A 19,221-nucleotide genomic window follows, 5' to 3' on the forward strand; every position below is an offset into this window, starting at 1 on the left:
AATTAGCCGAGTAAGATGCTGACTAGAAAGTCGAATCTCTCCTCCCTTGACCGTTAGAGACTGTTGATTTGACCGTTAACTTTGACGGTGACCTGACAGAATATTATGTCGACGGCTTAGAATCTCAGGTTGCCGGCGGCCACTTTTCAGGCAAAATTCCGGTGATCCCGAGAACTTTTCAACCGACCAAAAATATAGAAATTTATGAAGAATTCTCTAGACTCATGGGTTTGAGGAATTGGACTTGAATTTGGAAAGTGAAGATGGAATATTTGAGAAAGAAAATGAGTTGGAAAGAAGACTTACAAAGGGAAAGGGATTCTATTCTTAAGAGGATTGCTAGGAAATTGAAGCCTATAAATAGAGAAGTTCTCTACACACCTTTGCACACTTTTACACACACAACACTTCTCTTTTCTTTATTTGAACTACTTAGCATGAGTAGCTAATTTTTTTATTGATTGAGGATGAATTCCTAGTTCTTAACATATGATTTGAGTTTTTGTTTCAATTCTATCTTGACGTTTTTCACATGATTATCGTTTGTTTTTACTAATAAGAATATTTATGCTTGCATGATAGATCATTTAGGTGGCCAACTGAATTGATTTGTTATTCAATCTAAAGCTAGTAGAAGTTAGGGAATACATAATCGTTTCTTGATTCCTTACACAAGTAGAAAACACGAGACCGTGCAAAGGGATTCTGTGGAGAAATTGTGTGTGAAAACAACGCTAGAAAGTGGACCGAGCGAATCGAGTTTAACTACTAGTACTAAACCTAAATTCATAAATCTTAATGCGTTCGGGGAATTACATATTGTAAGCGAACCTCAAGGTGGTTCTTTTGAATAGAATCTGATAACTAAGCGAACCTGTTACTCAGTGAAACGAGGAATTTTGGGGTTAGCTAAGCGAATCTGTTATCCTACGGTTGGTGATAATCTGTGAGTAATAAAAAGTGGAAAAGAATATAACTTGAATCATTGTTTTGCAACGAAGAACGATTCATTGATCTAATCTCTCTTATTGATTTCAACTTTATCTTTAAATTGCTTTGTTTATTTTCTTTTGCTTTATAAAACAAAACCCCCCCTTTTTGTGACAATTTTACAACTAAATACTCTTGCTCCTCGTGGGAACGAACTTGACTACGCGATATTACTTGTTACTTAGGTGGAAAAATATTGATTAATTTGTTGTGGTTACGACGCGCATCAACGTATAACAGTTATCTCAGTTTATAAGACTGATAACACTGTCTTGTACTCTGAATATAGTAGTTCTACATTTTTATCTGAATCAATTCGAAACATTCTCGAATAACATCAATGACACATATCACTGTTCCAGGATATTTCCGAATGATAAACTTGAATCATGACTTTGGTTACGAACAATACATTGTTCTCCACCGGAATTTATCAAGTATGAACAAATGTTCATTAATCTTAGTCATTATATTTTGAGAAATTCGTAGACTAAATAATTAGTTCTCGACTCAAAATTCTTATCTATGCAAGCTAGTCTAATTAGTTATGCGACAAACGTCTCAAGGATAGAAAAGTGAATATAACTTGAGAAATAGGTGGTTCAGTCTTCACTTACCTTTTGTTGATGAAGTTCTCCAAAATCTTCGATTGATCTTCGCCTTCAAACGGTAGAACGCAAATAATGACTGGTTCGTTTTTCAACTACCTTTATCCTAGACCGAGAGTTAGCTAATTGTAGACTAGAAATCAAGATATTGTTTTGACAACTAAATTTGACAATAAGCTTGAGACAGCAACACTTGTGAGTTCGACCGTGCAATGCTCTAACAATCTCCCCCTTTGTCAATTTTAGTGATAAAACTATTTATACATATGGTTTATAAAATTAAATCTTCGAAAAACTCCTCGATTCATCATGCCTTGATTTCCTTGGTTTCTTCAACTATCCTTGAACTCTTCGTTATTTCAAGTTGCAATGATTCTGAACGTGTTTAACTCAACATCGTTTTTGTTGAAGATCTGTAGCTATAACAACTTTCATCGTTATACGGAAACATAGTATTATTATATTCTCTCCAAAGTTCAATCGTATCTCAACTCTGAAGTAATTCTTCGGTGATATGTTTCTCCCCCTTAATCAATACTTAAACCTATTGCTTAATGATTCACCCCCTTACATAATGATACGTAAACCATATGTATGTAGTATGAAACTACTAAATAATTCTCCCCCTTTTTGTCAATAAAATTAACAAACGTACGAAGTCGCGGGATCATAATTCATACAACTAAAAGATATCTCAAGTTTTAAGGAAGATAGAGATACTACATAATAACATAGTTAAAATGCAACTCCTCGTATCAACTTATTTAGATGATATCACATAGTAATAAATACTTAGCGCTCATCCTAGGAGATTAAAAAGATAAAAGCATCCCCTTTAAAATTCCACAGCCACACTCCCCACAAAGATATAACAATTAAGCATAAGTTCATTTAAGAACTCTTCCCCATTAAATGTCATTCCCAAGAGAACAACATGAGTGACCTTGCTTTTGTGAAAAAGAAGGATTTTGGCGGACATTAACAAATCACAGGGATTTGTATCCAAAGTATCGACATAAATTAATCTCAAGGCCAACTACGAACAAAGAGACAATGTTACTGGATTTTACTCAACATAAGAAAATCTTACAGAGTGTGCCAAGCAGCAAAAACACAAAATTGTGATCACAAGTGGATCAATACTGCGAGAAAATATCTCAAAGAGTTTGTTTTATTTTCCGTTTATAAAAACATAATAGATTTAACTTCTAAGAATATATGAAATATTAGCTCGATTCACGAGAACGTAAAGGCCAAATATTTCATAAGACTTTTTCAATAATTAAACCAATAATGATTACATATTGCAAGTTCATCTTCCAACAACTCTAGAATTTAAATAAATAAATCTAAAAACATGCAAGATGAAGAACGTTGGAAATAGCTATGTGTAATCACAATCTTTGATATACCAAACCCTAGTTATCCTTCTCAAGAAAAAAATCCTCAAAAGAAGTTTCCTATATAAAAATGATCTAGAAGAGTTTTACTCGGAGATTCCCGGACAATTTTCATAGCTTCTGTAGTCATCAAGTTCCTCTTCAATAAGATCCAATATGGATTAAACTAGTTTTATTTTCTCTTCAAGCTTTCTGTGGAAACTTGTAGTTCATACCTTAGTGCTTGAACTTGTTCTAGAACAAGATTCAATTTGAGAGATAACTCATCAAATTAAGATCCAGGTTGATTGTCACAAGGTGTAGCTTCACCCTTGTCTTGACAAGAATTACTCTCTGATGATTCAAACTTGATTTTCCTTGTTAGAAGTTGCACAGTCCAGATCATCCTTGCTTGAGAAGCTTGAAGAAGACATGAGGTATTCCTGAAACTAAAATGGTTTCTGAAGAAGAAATAAATTATTTGCAAACCAGGTTACCGAACTTAGAGAATTCAGATATATGTTTGAGTTTACTAATAAATTCCCATTATAGCATTTACCCTTGACTTAAGGTATTTCACACAAGTTTGTCAACCTCACATGATCATGTGGGATAAATAAGTATTTGTCCTAACAATTTTCTTACTTAGCTCAATAAATAAATAGCACAAGGAGTATCAGACTTGTTATGTCATAGATTGTTTTTTGGAGTGAAACTCTACCATCTACAATTTATTATTATGCCCATAGATCATATATATAATTTGACACTTATTCCCTTTTTAGTTTTAATTCTCATCCAAGGGAAGGATAAGAATCAACCAGAGAATTACTGCATGTGTCAACTTCCTTAACATTGTGAAGGATCGGGTGGCTTTTTGGGAACCGACTTATTTAGTCTAGATCTTCTACTTACCTTGACAAGGGTTTGAGAGATAGGAGGTGAGTCGGTTACCTTTGCCTCACGTAATTTCTTTTTAAACCTGTTGATTGTTTCTCGTAGTATGTGAATCTCTCTGTTCAATTCTCTTGAGAGTTCAGACATCTCCTTTTTGTGGATTTTCTTATGTTTCTGAAATAATATAGTTGTAAAGGAGTTAGATTTTATAACAGTTTTATCCCTTGGATAAGTATGATTTTCGTTCAGGACTCTTGGAGGTTCGCATATCATCTTCTTACTCTTACTGTTAATCTTAAACTTCTCTTGTTTAAGTATGGGGTAGTTATTCAAGACATCATACAAAGAGTGGTACTTGTTGTTCTTACGAGAGTTTTTCGGTCTAGAGCGTTTCTTGTTTTTACGGACAGTTGATTCCGTCAGATGACATGAGCATCTTTGTTCCTGTTTCAATTTCTCTAGTTCGCATTCCAAATTCTCAATTATTTTAGTCCACATGTCCCTTTTTTATTGAAATTCAGCCTTCACTGAAAGAATTTCCTCATTCAATAGATCGATTCTTTCTTTTATGGAAGGTGCATTTTCCAATGTGGATTTGCTAAGATTGTTTGAATCATGAGCTTGTTCATTATGAACATATGTGAGAAGAAATGTATTGGGTGATTCATCCTCGGTACAATAGTCTAAGGTTTCCATTCAAGCTTTATGATGACCATGACCAAGACATTTGGAACAGACTATAACATCTTTGTCTATTTGAACCTTTTTATCCTTATTCTTGATTGATGAGTTTTTATAATTTTTCCTTTTTCTTTGTCTAAGAGTTTTCTTCATCTGTTGTATAAATAGTGACAGAGTTCGATTAAGGATATTCTCATCTTTTTCATCAATTTTTTCAGGACTTAGAGATTTGCTATTAAAATTTCTTCCCACATTTGAAATATAATGATTGTCTCTTTTGTGCTCTAGATCAAACATCTTTAACTTTCCAACGAGACTGTTTCTGGAAAGTGTATCAAGGTTATTTCCTTCCATGATGGCATGTTTCTTAGACTCGTATCTTGTTGGTAAAGAGCGGCGGATTTTCATCACAATGTCCTTTTGGGAGATAGTCTTCCCTAATGCAGAACAAGCATTAACAATACTAGACACTTTTTGATTAAATTCTTCAAACGAATCTTTATCAGACATACTAAGGTTTTCCCAGTCAGAAGTTAGGTTTTGAATCCTAGCATCTTTCTATGAGGTATCTGTTTCAAATACGGTTTCTAAGATATCCCAATTATTTTTTGACTTAGTGCACGAGGTCACATGGTGATGAAGATCTAGGCTTATGGCGTGGATAATAGTGTTTAACCCGTCAAAATTATGCTTTATAGCACTTATCTCGGATTCATTATATTCTCTTAATGGCTTCGCAACAATATTTCTGTCTCTAACAACTGTTGGTGCTTCGTATCCAATAACTACAAATTTTCATGTCTCAAAGTCATGGGATTGTAAAAAGGAACGCATAATATTTTCCAGTAATTTGAGCCATCAAATGCTGGTGGTACATTTATCAAGATTGCACTCCTGTTCATATGGTCAGAATGCTTCAAACACAGACTTATTAGGTCTTACTGTGTTTTCCTACTCTGATACCAATTCAAAACACTGGGGGTACCAAAATACACCACCAACTTTTTCGTAGGAAATTTGTATGGACAAACTAAATACAACTCGAGAGTTAAAACTCAATCAAGGAAAGTGTGTATAGTTATATCTCTCTCTCTTGTTATTATAACGTTTACATATATAATTGAATCTGTGAACCTAATTACAAAGAGAGTTCTTGGACGGTACCAAAGACCAATGTACAAGGATCAATCAAGTCGTATCCAACAAAATAGGTCAGATGTATCTACTCTGATTGATCAATGCACTACCTGTGATATTTCAATTATAAAGATAAACAATACAATGCGAAAAAATAAACAACACAGACATCAGAAATTTTGTTAACGAGGAAACTGCAAATGCAGAAAAACCCCAGAACTTAGTCCAGATTGGACACCAAACTGTATTAAGACGCTATAGACACTATCCTACTACCAATTAACTTCGGTCTGGAATGTAGTTGAGCCCAAACTCAGTCTCCCACTGATTCAGGTACAATCGCGCTCCTTACGCCTCTTGATCCCAGCAGGCTTCCATGCAGTTGATTCCCTTAGATGACGTCACACCAACTAAGAGTTGCTTCAACTCAATTGAAGACTTTAAACCAAATCTGCCTCCCACAGATTAATCCTATATAATTGATTTCCTGATTACGATCTAAATGGATTATCAAATCAAACATAGGATCAAGGTGATGAAAATCGATAGAATTTTGGCAAAAGTCTAGCTATCCTCAAAATCTGGACTTATGCAACCCGAAGTGCAGCTTAGATTATTATTCACCTAACAAGTATAAAACTTGCGGAATCACAAAGTTGAGACGAAGAGAACTTTGTGATTTCTATCTATCTGTTCAAGTGATAAATCAACCATCGAACAAGATCAGGATACTCAAGTTATCAAGACAAAAGATAACTGGACCCAGATTCACGAATCCCAATGATTTGATTGTCGCTAAACCCTAAAAGGGTTTCTGGAGAGGACGACTCCAGATACAACTAGGACGCACCAAAAAGTAATGTCAGGATTCAAAGATCCCAGTTTCCAAGAGTTCCCCTTATATAGACATTCAGAGCATAGGTTGCTTTAGGTTTAAGCTAAGATAGCTTTGGAACCAAGCATACAATATTCACCGTTAGATGAAAACTTTGAAACTCATTCACATAAACAAGATATACACTCTGGTTAGGTAAACCGTAACCAACCCATGTACAAAGACTATGTTCAACATGGTTAGCCGAAACTAGCCGGTTTGAACTTAAAATCTTAATACTCAATTTTATGAACACAAAGACATTAATCTTGAGTCACAATCATGTGATTAAATAAGTCTACTATTTTTTTAGAGAATTGATCAGATACATATTATCTCATAGAAATAATTTTACCGCAGTTGAATCATAATCGACACAGTTGGTAAATGCACAAAGTACAAATACATGAGTCGCTCGTGAATCGGCTGAGTCATGGTACGCGGACCGGTTTACAAACTAATGAGCAAAACTGAGTTCCGGAGTTGACAAAAATATTTCAGTTCACGTACCGGTTTGCAAACTTAGGTGCAAAACTAAGTTCCGGAGTTGCCAAAACTTTTTCAGTTTGTGAACAGGTTTGGAAACCTTAAGACTTTACCGGTTCCGGTGTTCACAAAACCTATTCAGTTTGTGTTGGTTCAGGAACATAGAATTGTATTGGTTCACATACCATTTTGGATACATAAACTCGGTTTCCTTATCACAGTTCCAAAATGGTTTGCATACGAATATGCATACCTATCTGGATCACGAATCAAACATATTTTCCCATGATGTGCATACGTATATGCGTAACATATAAATATGTAAGTCGATATATAGCTACTCTGTTATGATTACGAGTACATGTAATACGACTTCAGACGTATAACAGTTATCTCAGTTTGTGAGACTGATAACACTGTCTTGTATTCCGAATATAGTAGTTCTATATTTTTCTCTGAATTAATTTGAAACATTCCCGAATAACATCAATGATACATATCACTGTTCCAGGCTATTTTCGAATGATAAACTTGAATCATGATTTGGGTTTCGAACAGTAAATTGTTCTCCACCGAAATTGATCAAGTATGAACAAATGTTCATTAATCTTATTCATTATATTTCGAAAAATCCGACTAAATAATTAGTTGTCGACTCGAAATTCTTGTATATGCAAGCTAGTCTAATTAGTTATGCGACAAACGTCTCTAGGATAGAAAAGTGAATATAACTTGAGAAATAGGTGGTTCAGTCTTGACTTACCTTTTGTTGATGAAGTTCTCCAAAATCTTCGGTTGATCTTCGCCTTCGAACTGTAGAACGTAATTGATGACTGGTTTGTTTCTCAACTACCTCTATCCTAGACCGAGAGTTAACTAATTGTAGACTAGAAATCAAGATATAGTTTTGACAACTAAAGTTGACAACAAGCTTGAGATAGCAACACTTGTGAGTTTGACCGATCAATGCTCTAACATTTATTATGTATCTTGAACAAGTATGGTTTTGGGGAGAAATGGATATCTTGGATGAGGTGGTGCATATCTACTTCCAATATCTCTGTACTTGTGAACGGAAGTTCCACTGGAAAGTTCAAACCTTCTATGGGTTTGAAACATGCCTTTTCTCCTTTTTTTGTGTGGTTTAGGTTCCTTCAAAACAATGAATGATGCAGTGTTAAAGTGGTTTTTTAGTGGTGAAAAATGACATTGAAGCTTCTCATTTGCAGTTTACATATGATACATTGATTTTTATGAATGTAGAAGTGGATGAAGTAAGGAAGTTGTTAATTACTTTGAATATCTTTGAGATGATTACTGGTATGAAGCTAAATTTAGAGAAAAATAGGATGATTAGTGTAGGTGTTGATGTAGAATTGAGCAATTTCCTGTTAAGTATTTAGGTTTTCCTCTTGGTGTTGTTCCTAGAAGCATTTCGGTTTGGGATGAAGTGATAAAAAGAAGGGCTGGGCCAATAGGGTAAGCAGGGAAAGCTCCACTTTGGGGCAACAAGGCCTAGGGGGCAACAAAAAAGTTGTTTTGCATTTTGAGTATCCATCATAATACAATCATTTTTCAGGGGCTTATTCTTAAATTATGTAATATACTAATATGTAAGAATGAAGTGTTTAGTTTTGGTGCTAAAATGAAAGCTTTTTACCCATTACATTAAATAATCCATACCTGATGGGAGCTGTTACTAGGATTTAGGAGTAAAGCTAAATCATCTATACCAAATAGGAGCTATTGTTAGGATTTAGGAGTAAAGTTGTGGAAACCTATTCTAATTCTCGTATTAATTTCTCAATCCTCTTTTGAATTCTTGTATATGTTAATTCTCTTGTAGTTTACTATGATTATTGTTGGATCATAGAAAGAAAAATTGATCATCGATCTTTGGTGATTTTTTAGGCCATCAATTCTTAGATTAGTCTGAGTTTTTGGTTACAAATTTTGGAGCTGAATTGGACTAAATCTCATTATGTTACCACTATCTATAGAAACTAAACTAGACGTTACCAGGTTTGTGGTAATTCAATTTAGATTATAATGAGAAATGCAAAAATAGTATTCACTAATCATAATTCTTGTTTACTGCACGTATGTCTCCACTTAAAAAAAATGGCATTAGGATCTCAAAATGAAAAGAAGAGTTAAAAAAAAACGGAAAATGGGTCATTTGTCCAAATATTTTTAAATCACAGTTCAAATGGACGAGTAAAAAATAGTTTGGGTGAAATGGCCAAAAGAAAAATAGCAAGGATGAAACTGGATTCATCCTAGCTTAAATTTAAAAAATAGCAAGGATAAAACTGGATACATCCTGTGTAAATTAAAAATAAGAAAAAATATTTGAAAATGGGCACAATGAAACTGGTTACATCCTGCCTATTTTTACATTTTTGTCCATTTAAACAGTATCAAAATCTAACTGTCCTTTTCACACAGGAATTGTTGATTTTGGTCTTTTTAACTAATTTTGTGAAAAAAAATTGTTAGTATAAGCACACCCGGAGTGTGAAAAGATAAATATAGTAATGGGGGCACAAAAAGTTGTCGACTTCCGGGCAAAAAAAACTCAGGACCGGCCCTGAAAGAACGGAGATGAAGCTTGCTCTCTGGAAGAAGATATTTGTCTCTCAAGCAGAGAGATTAGTACTTATAAAAAGTTATCTATCAAGTCTTCCCTTTTACTTTCTTTCTCTAGTCCATGTGCCAGCAGAAGTATAAAAGAAGTTGACAAGTCTTGTGAGAAATTGTTTATAGAATTCAAGTGATGATAAAAGAAAAATTGCTGGGTGGCTTGGCCTAAGATTTGTAAGCCAAAGAAGATGGTGGGATTAGGGGTCAAGAATATAAGCCTTACTAGCAATCACTAAAGGAAAAATGGGTGTGGATATTTATAAAAGAAAAAAAATAGCCTATGGAGGAGAATAGTGTAGCAGAAATTTAAGAACAAGAATGGTATTTTGATTCCCACTGATGATTCAAAGTCTTATTGCAGAGGTATGTGGAAAAAAGTTCTGAACTCTACAACGTTTTTGCATGAGCATGTGATTTTACAGCTTAAGAATTGGAAATAGATTAGATTTTGGATGGATAAATGGACAATTGATGGGCCATTGATGAACAAGTATCCTGCAATTTTTAAAGTTTGCACTAAAAAGTCTGCATCTATTGTGGATATGGTGGTGGAAGGTAAACTAAATTGCAAGGCTAGAAGAATTATGTCAGCTCATGAACAAGTGGAATGAGATTTAATGTGTAATTAATTAGGGCCAATTCCAGACTTTGTGGAAGATGATGATACTATGGCAATCATTGGTGTTGATCAGTAAGAAAGTGTTATGAAGCCCAAATTCAGGATGGTGGTAATTGTGTTCTTAAAAGTATTTGTGGCAGAAAAGAATTCCTCCTAAGGTGAGTTTCATGTTATGGAATTCAAATTCAGAATGATATTTGTAGTTTGTGTAAGAAAGAAGAGGAGACAGCTGACCACATTTCGTTTCACTGTGAATCTGCTCATGAGATTTGATGTCACTTTATTAAGGCTTTGAAGATGGAGTTGGTGCAGTCTGCTAATGTTTTACAACATTCTCAAACTTGGCATGAACTGGGGTTGAAAGATATATCCAAAGAAGTAAGTAAGAAGCTGAGTTATGCCATCTTTTGGACTTGAGGAATGAAAAGAACAACATGGTGTTTGGGGGCAGGGGTAGGTCGGTTGAAGAGATGTTTTTGTTGATGATCAAACAATCTCTCATTCTTTGTTTGTTTTTTTTTCTTTTATAGACAAGTGTCTAGAGGTTTCACTGTAACTCAATTGGGAGACTATTCTCCATGTTTAAGCTGTAATTTAGTTTCCTAATTTGTATACATAATTTTTATTTTTAATATAACCTTCTCTTTTCAAAAATAAAATAAAATGATAGTGCAAAATTTCAGAGAGGTTTTTTTTGGATCGGTAAAGGATTTGATGTTGACCAATTTCGAACTCACCTCATTAATATCATTGTATTACATTGACACCGGCAACTCAAATAGAGGTTGGTAGCCCGTAATAAATAAACGATACCCACGTCGGCATAAATCTTTAGACTAACGTGGACCACGCTTGTACACTAATCATTCTTTTTGGTGGGCAATGGTTAACAACAAAGATCAGCCACAATTCAAATTCACGCAGGAGAAAAAACCCAAAGAAACGATGGCTTTGAGAGCTGCTACTGTTGTATGTGTTGAAAGGGGAAGGAATCCTAAATTTCTTTCAGTTTATCCTCAACTTATTAAAACCAGATTTCCTTCCTCCCTTGAATCTTCTCCACTTCATCCAAGAATCTCATATCAAACTCATAACCATAAAAAACAAGACAATTTCCAACCTGGGAATTTTGACAAATCATTTACGAGATTCAACAATGGTATTCGTGCGATTAATACAGACGCTACAGTGGAATCAAAAACATCATCAGAGAATGAAAATTTGTCTGGAAACTGGAAGATTAAAATGCTTTATGATGGTGATTGCCCACTTTGTATGAAAGAGGTCTGTATCAATTAACCAGCAAACTCAGGTTTTTCGATTTTTATGGTTTTTAAAATCGGAAATGGTTCTGTTTCTTTGGTATTGTTAGGTAAACATGCTTACAGAAAGGAATAAAATGTATGGGGCTATCAAATTTGTTGATATAAGTTCGGAAGATTACTCTCCGGAGGACAATCAAGGAATTGACTACAAAACTGTATGTACTTAAACCATCGCTATTGCTTCTTTATAATTGTAGCCCTCTGTGGTCTGTGGATGGACCAGTGTTAATGTTACTTTCTATTGTTTAGAGTAGAACTGTACAAGGAACCTCCACTAGTCGATCAAATGTCAGGAAAAAAATGGCTTACCCAAACTTGTGAAAAAGTTAGAAATGTGATAGTTGGCTTATGTGGTCGCCATTTTCTACACCGGTATATGAGGTTGGAGCAATTTTGATAGGAGAAACATTTTTATATTCTTTGGAATGTGTATTTGCCAATTGCATATGTTATTGGTTGTCAAATGGATTAGAGAGGAGTTGAATTAATGAACAAAGGGTGTCCAATTTTAATAGCTTTATGATTTGGGGTTTGACTGCTTCTATGACCATATGATGGAGCTAATGTTTCTTGTTTAGGCTATGGGGACTATCCATGCAATTCAATCTGACGGAACTGTTGTCACGAGTGTTGAAGTAAGTTTTCGGATCACTTTGCAGGCTGTGATAGTATGATGCTTATGCAGCAATGAATGTTACCGCGTCACCATTCGAAAACTTTGTGCTTGTACCTTTTAATTTCTTTGCAGTTGCAATTATGACTCAACTTGAACTTGTTCAGGCATTTAGAAGACTGTATGAAGAAGTTGGACTTGGATGGGTTTATGCTGTCACCAAGTACAAACCTGTAAGCTTTCATATTCTTTTCACCAATGTGAAGTGTCTCATCAGAGAGCTATATATCCATATTTTTGCTGATAACCAAATATGGTATTGCAGATTGGAGTCATAGCTAATGCAGTGTATGCAGTTTGGGCTAAGTACCGTATGCAGATTACAGGTAATCAATCCTCTTTTGAATGAACTGGTTAACAGATTTGATGTTTTAACAGATTTGATGTTTTATCTTTTGAATGAACTGGTTAACAGATTTGATGTTTTATCTTTACATTTTTGTATGCGTTGTCCGTTGCGTAACTCATATGCTCATCAGTATCATGACTAGATTTCTACATACGCAAGAAAAATGAAATACATTATGTGTAATGCATGAAATAACTGTGTAATTATTGGTATTAGGTCGACCTTCGTTGGAAGATGTTCTGGAAGCGAGAATGAAAAAACAGGTAAGCTATAGTGCACATATTCTGTTCACCCCCTTTTTTGGCCACCATGTTTACGTACTGATTCTTCAAACATATCATTATTTCGAAGGCAAATGGTTACAACAGTTGCTCTTACTAGTGTTCACCAAACATGGCGGCTTGAGCAACTGCACCCTAACTGACAACTACCAAGGTTTTCAATTATCTTGAAGATAGAAGGGCGAGAGGACATTGCTGTAGACAAGGAAAATGATATACATGCGGGTAACCCCTTCTTATCCTGTCATTACGAATTATCATTCCAAAGGAAGAATGGGTGCAGTGGAAGCCATTATACACATGATGAGATATCACTTATCAGCTCCTCAATTTGCGAGAAAAATTCTGAATATGAGATGATTGGGAGACCATGGAAAGCAGGTTTTCAGGTTTAGGATGTCAATGAGGAGCTTCGAGTCATCCTCAAACTATAGATAAATCCGTGCAGGACAGCTCGAGCTTCAGCAACAAGGGCTTTAGATAGTCCAAGTGGCATGGCTGAGGCTGGGATGAGAGCCATAACGCAGGCAGACATATCACTGTTAAGTTCGATAAACAGTAGTATGAGGTGGACGAATCCAAGAAATGGATGAGGCGTAACTGGAAGATGGGATCGAAGATTAGGTTGGTATTGGATCCAGGAATGTGGGATGTACAAGCTGCAGGGTGTGGTGAAGGATATAGCTTGAGATCATGAAGTTGTCAACCTAATGCGTTGTTGCTTCTGGTTAGGCATGCCCATAATATAGCCTGACATGCTTGGACAGTTGGACGAGAATTAGACAAGGCACCAAGCTAAAATATGGGCTGGCCCAAGTACAAGTGAATTGAAAATTAAAAATTATCAAGGAAAAAAAAAAGAAAAAAGCCTATCCATAGAAACTTCAGGTGAAGCATTGCATTTGCTACCAGCCATGCATTATTCCTGATATATACAGAATAACTCATGAATGTACATTTTGGATGTCTTCCAAAACAGGCAGAAGGAGACCTTACAAGTCTCAAGCTAAATATTTTCATACAACCTACTACTAATGCTAAACCTAATCTATTTTCCTACAACTTCACAACTGCACACAGAAATTTAAATTCCGGCAGGATCACTGTGTTTTCCAATTAGCTTTACTGACAGGAACTTGAAAGATATTCAACTTAAGAACCCTATTCAATCACCCTGGCATAACTGGTTTACCGTATCTACTCATACCTCTTGCCTCGGTTTCCATTTTTCTTGGATGCCATGATTCTCCTTAATGAAAATCTCCATCTTAGCACACAACAAAGCATTGTCCATCTAGTCTTAGCTTTACCAACTGCAGCTGCATTGGACTGAGATGCAGCCTTGGCAATAAAGTCGCTGACAGCAGATTCCAGGTCCTGCGATTTTACAGTAGTCTCGGGATCAAAATACTGAAGGACATCTCCACTGCTGAAGGAAGGGGTCATGGGCTCCATGTTACATATAACGGAATTGGTAATTTGGGTGTGCAAGCTTGAAGAATGCTCAAATGCAAGATCTTGCATGTTGTCAAGTCCTTGCCAAGTGTAATTATCCGAAGTTCTCGTACTTCCCATGGGGAACATAGACGAAACAAAATCTGAAGAGGATGTGCTTGGTTGGGTATCGCTCAACTGAACTGAGCTTTGAGAATTAGGTAAGTCACAGTTATAGGAACTCTCTACTGCGATAGAACTTGAAGGGAAGGAGATGTTGGGCAAGTCTGAAGAGCCACCAATAATGTTGTTATTGTCCAATGACACTACTGCCTCCCAGTTCTCGTAAGCAATTTTAACCAGCATCTGGGCGTTATCCTGCTCCATCATGTTACCAACAAAAGTTAGAAATATAAACGGTAAGAGGAAAAAATATGAAGAGGTAAATGCCTCTCTAGTAGGGAGGTGATATCACAAACTAAGGTCAAAACTCGCCAACATCCTAATTTAACAATCAAAAAAGAAAAATGGAGAGAGAGATGCCTTCTCTGTATCTGAAAGCTGGTTAAGAGGAACAAATTGGTGTTCACTAACTAGCCCCAAAGCATGTCCGATAACATTGAAGACCACGCCTGTTCCCTGCTGTCCACTGGGAGGATAGTACACATACATTCGGTTATCAACTGTACATGTTCGAGCATGATCCGCCGTGACTTCCCACATCTTAGCAGACATCCCTGTACCCAGAATCTGAAAACAGAAATTGAAACTATGAATTTCATGAATTCTATATGCTCAAAAAATATTTGAAGGTAAAAACCAAAAGGAGCAATCCACGATAGACACATAATCCTATACAATCTGTCGCTTCCCAATTCAACAACATCTTCCAGAATAGCTTCGAATATATAATTTGTTACATCAACCTTTTATGAAATAATGAGAAAGACTACCAGAAAACTTCTCAAATCATTAGAACAAGTGCATAAATAATAACGCATATATAGGGAAGCATTAGAGTGGTACATTTCGAAGTTTTGGAGAATCTAAGCTGAGTAATGTCAAAAAATCCTTCACAGTTTTGATGTTTTCCTTACTAAGCCGCTTGTGAAAGGCGCCATCTTTTCCGATCTTTTCTAAGCGCCAAACCTCGTCAGTCAGAGATGGAGGATGGTGTTTCTTGTATACTGCAAACAGAAACCAAGTAAAGCATTGTAGCGGCATCACATATTAGATGAAGAAGTGATACATGAATATGCTTTAACTAAACATAATATAACTGAAATACTGAACAAGCTCCCTTCCCTCTGATCACCTGAACAGCCCCTTAACTGAATTGCTATTTTCGAAGCCTTGTCTTCGAATCGTTAAGCATCCGTTCTATTTAACAGCTCATGATTCCCAACCATGAGCAATCTCGTCCGCATCATATTTATATTCTTTATGATTAGTGAACGGGTGAAAAAATAGCAAAGGTACTCACATTCTCCACGATGATCTTTGACCATGAATGCTTCAGATTTTGCTTCTCGTATTCTAACTCCATCACAATTATCATCAACAACTCTAGCCCCTAATTTGAACTTACGGCTCCTAGTCCAGCTAGAGTTATCAGTAAAAATCAAATCATTTACCACACCAACACCATTAATAAGACTGAAAAATGCATCACCGTTAAGCAGAGGTCGCTTTCCTTCCCGTTCTTTCACGATATTATTCTGAAACTCCTCCATTGTCCAGTTATCAGCTTCATCACCTTCAAAATCTCCCTCCAAAACTACAACTTCCACCTTTGCCAAGGACTCAGGGCCCGAGTTAACAATGTTCCCAGAGAAAGCGTCAACTAAAACTACTCCTAGAAGAGAATTTTCCTCGCCTTCAATTCTAGCACCAGTGAAAACCGGAAGACAAAGCTTTCCATTAAACTTAAGCTGTAAGTTTCTGGATATAGGCGGATTGATTACTTTGTCGCAATTGCTGAACATGTAAAAACATTTGACAGTAAAAAACATGAAGTCAGTAACTTCTCTACAGAGGGACAATTGACTACAGAATCTTTATACTTACTCATTCATGCTTAGCAGATGTTTCCCTAGAGCAATTTCAACTTCCTCTTTTACCTGAAACAACACAAATTGCACCAACAGATTGTTCTTGAGTTTTCGCCGACTTAAATTATAGAGAAAAAAAGTTCTACAAAAATACAATGTAAACTTAGAAGGATACTTAACATTTGTTAATGGTGGCAATATAAGCTTAGGAAATTTTACGAACTCTAAACACTCTTGTCAGTTTTAGTTCCACTGTGCTAAAAAAGGTGTATACGAACTCCATGAACTCATTTCTGAAAGTTATAACCCACAAAGCCTTGATATATCAAGGAGCTTCTCCATAGTATAACAGCTATCCAAGCATCCTTTTATATAAAAAGAACACCTAACCTAAAGAATTTAAGAATTATGTGAAGAAGTACTCGATGTTCACCACTTGCGCATTTGCAAATGGCAACATGAAACAGTAAAGGCGCCATGAGCCGCATGAGCAAAAGTATTATTAGCTGCAATTCTTTACCAATCCCAGCATAATATTTGATAAGAAGAGCATAACTTACCACTTTACGAATCAATGGCTCCAATGAAGTGAAGAACGTCTGAAAGGCATTTGTACTTACTGCTTCTAGTACCACACTAGAAAATGAAAAATGAAAACCAGAAGAAAATCAGCAGCACAGTAGAACAACCATCACCCACATTTTTTCTACATATAATGTTCTTCCAATCTAACAAAAACTGATTAGTCCAGAAATCAAAGCAAACCATGTCTAAGCTCGTCTACTAGTTTTACAATAACAAGAAACCAACACAATATCTGATCAGCCTACATGCAAAAGTAGCACAGACCACCTTCTCATTTTTCACCCAAAAAAAAAAAGAAGAAAAGAAAGAAAGAAAAAGAAAAAGAAAAAACCCTAATTAAGGTTTTCACAAGATACTCAATAAATCGAGAAGGATACCAAATAAAGAAAAACATATGATAAAAATAAACGATGATGATAATACGTACTTTCTTACAGAAGGAATTCTTGGGCGTTTATCTTCAGAACTACTACTGCTATTATTATCATCTTCTTCGAGTTTGCGTTTCTGAGACATACTGGGAATTCTTCTTTTTCACGATATGAATGAGAAAAAGAAGAAGAGGAAATGATTTCATTCAACCATACTCCACAACAACTTCGAACAACATCCACTGCGAATAATAAATGCTAGCGTATGAAGAAGAAGAAGAAGAATGAATAAAAGAGTGAGTTGATGATGATAATTATTAGCTAAATTCCAAAACACTGTCATCCATCCATGTCTCAGTTTTAGATGATTACCAAATTATTTTTCCCCAAAATCGTAGTAAGATCAAAATCAGATGAAGATTGAACCAAATCCGATAAAACGCTACAGTATAAACTGTTTTATCTGCAAAATAGTAATCAAAGAGAGGATTAGCATGGTTTGTGCCGTTATGTGGGTCCTTTGGAAAACGCGTTAGGAAGTTGGGAGGATGATGTATGTGTCAGCGTCAAAACGGTTTTGTACTTCAGTAGTGGGACCTACACAGAATTAGTAAGTAAGTAAATAAATTATATTATATTATGCGACTTTGATAAAGTTCCTTAAAAAGTATATTAACAAATAAGATGCTGCCACCTTTGGAAAGGAAAAGCTTGTACGCAAAATATTTGAAAAATGAGATTTAAATAAATTAAAAGCAAAACAAATTCGCTGTGGAATGTTGTGAAAAAAGTGATTCTGTATTTAAAAAATACAACCAAAAAATCAAAACTAAAAAAGTGAAAAGTCTAACTGATATTGTTGTCTTCATTTGGAGAGCAAATTGACAGACTGATTTTCACCCATATCTGCAATTGCATGTTTCCGGTTCATGGATCCGTTGGTTACAATCGAACCAAAAAGCACTCATAGCCCGAATGTTCACGGGTTAACAAGTGCATCAAACAAGTTTATTTTTTTCTTTTTTGAAGCATTGTGCATCAAACAAGATATTTACTCATGATGAATGGATGGATGTCAAGTTGATAATATTATAAAAATATTATGGATGGGATTGGATTCTCGGAATAAGAAAGTGAAGGGACAGAGGAACAGAAATTCACATTCTCTAGTTCATACAAACAACATTAATGCATTTTTGTAGTCTAGTTGTTGTTAGAGAAGACGATGACTCAAAATAGAATAAAAATCTCTAAATACTACACTCTATACGTCAAAAACAAAACTATGGAGATTATTTATTGGTCCGTCATATCAATATATTGAGATTAGGCCTGCAAAGAACCGAACCGATAACCGCACTAACCGATAACCGCACTAACCGAACCGTAACCACACCGAACCGATAATCCAACGGTCGGCGTCTGTTTTAATTTTGATAACTGTTGGATATTCGGTTCAGCTATCGGTTCCACTACTAACCACACCCTAACCGAACCGATAACCGATTATTATAGGTCGTTTATTTATTTCTATTAGGATTAATCCTACCCGTCTAAAATCGGGTAACTGTAGAGTATAAAAACTGGAAACCCTAAACTATTTCTACAGCCATTTCATTTCTTCTTCTCTTCCTATCTGACTCCGCCTCTCTCCAGTCGCCTCCATTAGTATAATCTTCTCTTCCTGCATATAGTCGCCTGATTCACCTCCTCCACCTCCATCAAGATTCAAGACTTAAGAGCACCACCACCTCTATGATCTAGTAAGTTGTTTTCCTTTTGATTGATTTTTTTTATCAATTTATAGGTTTTTTTTTTATTTTAGGGTTTCTTTTGAT

The 19,221-nt window shown here is 35.6% G+C and overlaps 2 protein-coding genes across 3 annotated transcripts; one reads left to right on the top strand and one right to left on the bottom strand.

Annotated features, from left to right (window-relative positions):
• The first annotated feature begins 11,223 nt into the window (after nt 1-11,223).
• On the top strand, nt 11,224-13,791 carry LOC113297969 (uncharacterized protein At5g50100, chloroplastic-like). Its single transcript, XM_026546595.1, has 7 exons — nt 11,224-11,598; nt 11,687-11,794; nt 12,218-12,274; nt 12,420-12,485; nt 12,578-12,638; nt 12,878-12,924; nt 13,013-13,791. Exons 1-7 carry the CDS (start codon nt 11,260-11,262, stop codon nt 13,040-13,042), a joined length of 708 nt encoding a protein of 235 aa, XP_026402380.1. The 5' UTR covers nt 11,224-11,259; the 3' UTR covers nt 13,043-13,791.
• A 7-nt stretch (nt 13,792-13,798) lies between these two features.
• LOC113297968 (calmodulin-binding protein 60 A-like) lies at nt 13,799-17,876 on the bottom strand. 2 transcript variants are annotated; one of them, XM_026546593.1, is made up of 8 exons: nt 17,756-17,876; nt 17,440-17,641; nt 16,988-17,063; nt 16,444-16,496; nt 15,860-16,353; nt 15,403-15,563; nt 14,920-15,126; nt 13,799-14,754 (listed from the first exon to the last, which is right to left on the bottom strand). In XM_026546593.1, exons 2-8 carry the CDS (start codon nt 17,526-17,528, stop codon nt 14,140-14,142), a joined length of 1,695 nt encoding a protein of 564 aa, XP_026402378.1. In that variant the 5' UTR covers nt 17,529-17,641; nt 17,756-17,876; the 3' UTR covers nt 13,799-14,139. The 2 variants fall into 2 exon arrangements, with proteins under 2 accessions (XP_026402378.1, XP_026402379.1); XM_026546594.1 differs by having other exon boundaries at nt 17,440-17,625; nt 17,756-17,817.
• Nucleotides 17,877-19,221: the final 1,345 nt, after the last annotated feature.

The sequence above is a fragment of the Papaver somniferum genome, chromosome 7 (genome assembly GCF_003573695.1).
Source record: "Papaver somniferum cultivar HN1 chromosome 7, ASM357369v1, whole genome shotgun sequence".
Taxonomy (NCBI): domain Eukaryota; kingdom Viridiplantae; phylum Streptophyta; class Magnoliopsida; order Ranunculales; family Papaveraceae; genus Papaver; species Papaver somniferum.

Coding starts and splice junctions, on each gene's coding strand:
- LOC113297968 (XM_026546593.1), bottom strand. CDS start 17,528: ATGTCTCAGAAACGCAAACTCGAAGAAGATGATAATAATAGCAGTAGT. Junction 17,064..17,439: donor AGAATTCCTTCTGTAAGAAA/GTACGTATTATC, acceptor TTCATTTTCTAG/TGTGGTACTAGAAGCAGTAA. Junction 15,564..15,859: donor CAAAGATCATCGTGGAGAAT/GTGAGTACCTTT, acceptor TTCTGTTTGCAG/TATACAAGAAACACCATCCT.
- LOC113297969 (XM_026546595.1), top strand. CDS start 11,260: ATGGCTTTGAGAGCTGCTACTGTTGTATGTGTTGAAAGGGGAAGGAAT. Junction 11,795..12,217: donor AAGGAATTGACTACAAAACT/GTATGTACTTAA, acceptor TTTCTTGTTTAG/GCTATGGGGACTATCCATGC. Junction 12,925..13,012: donor AAGCGAGAATGAAAAAACAG/GTAAGCTATAGT, acceptor ATTATTTCGAAG/GCAAATGGTTACAACAGTTG.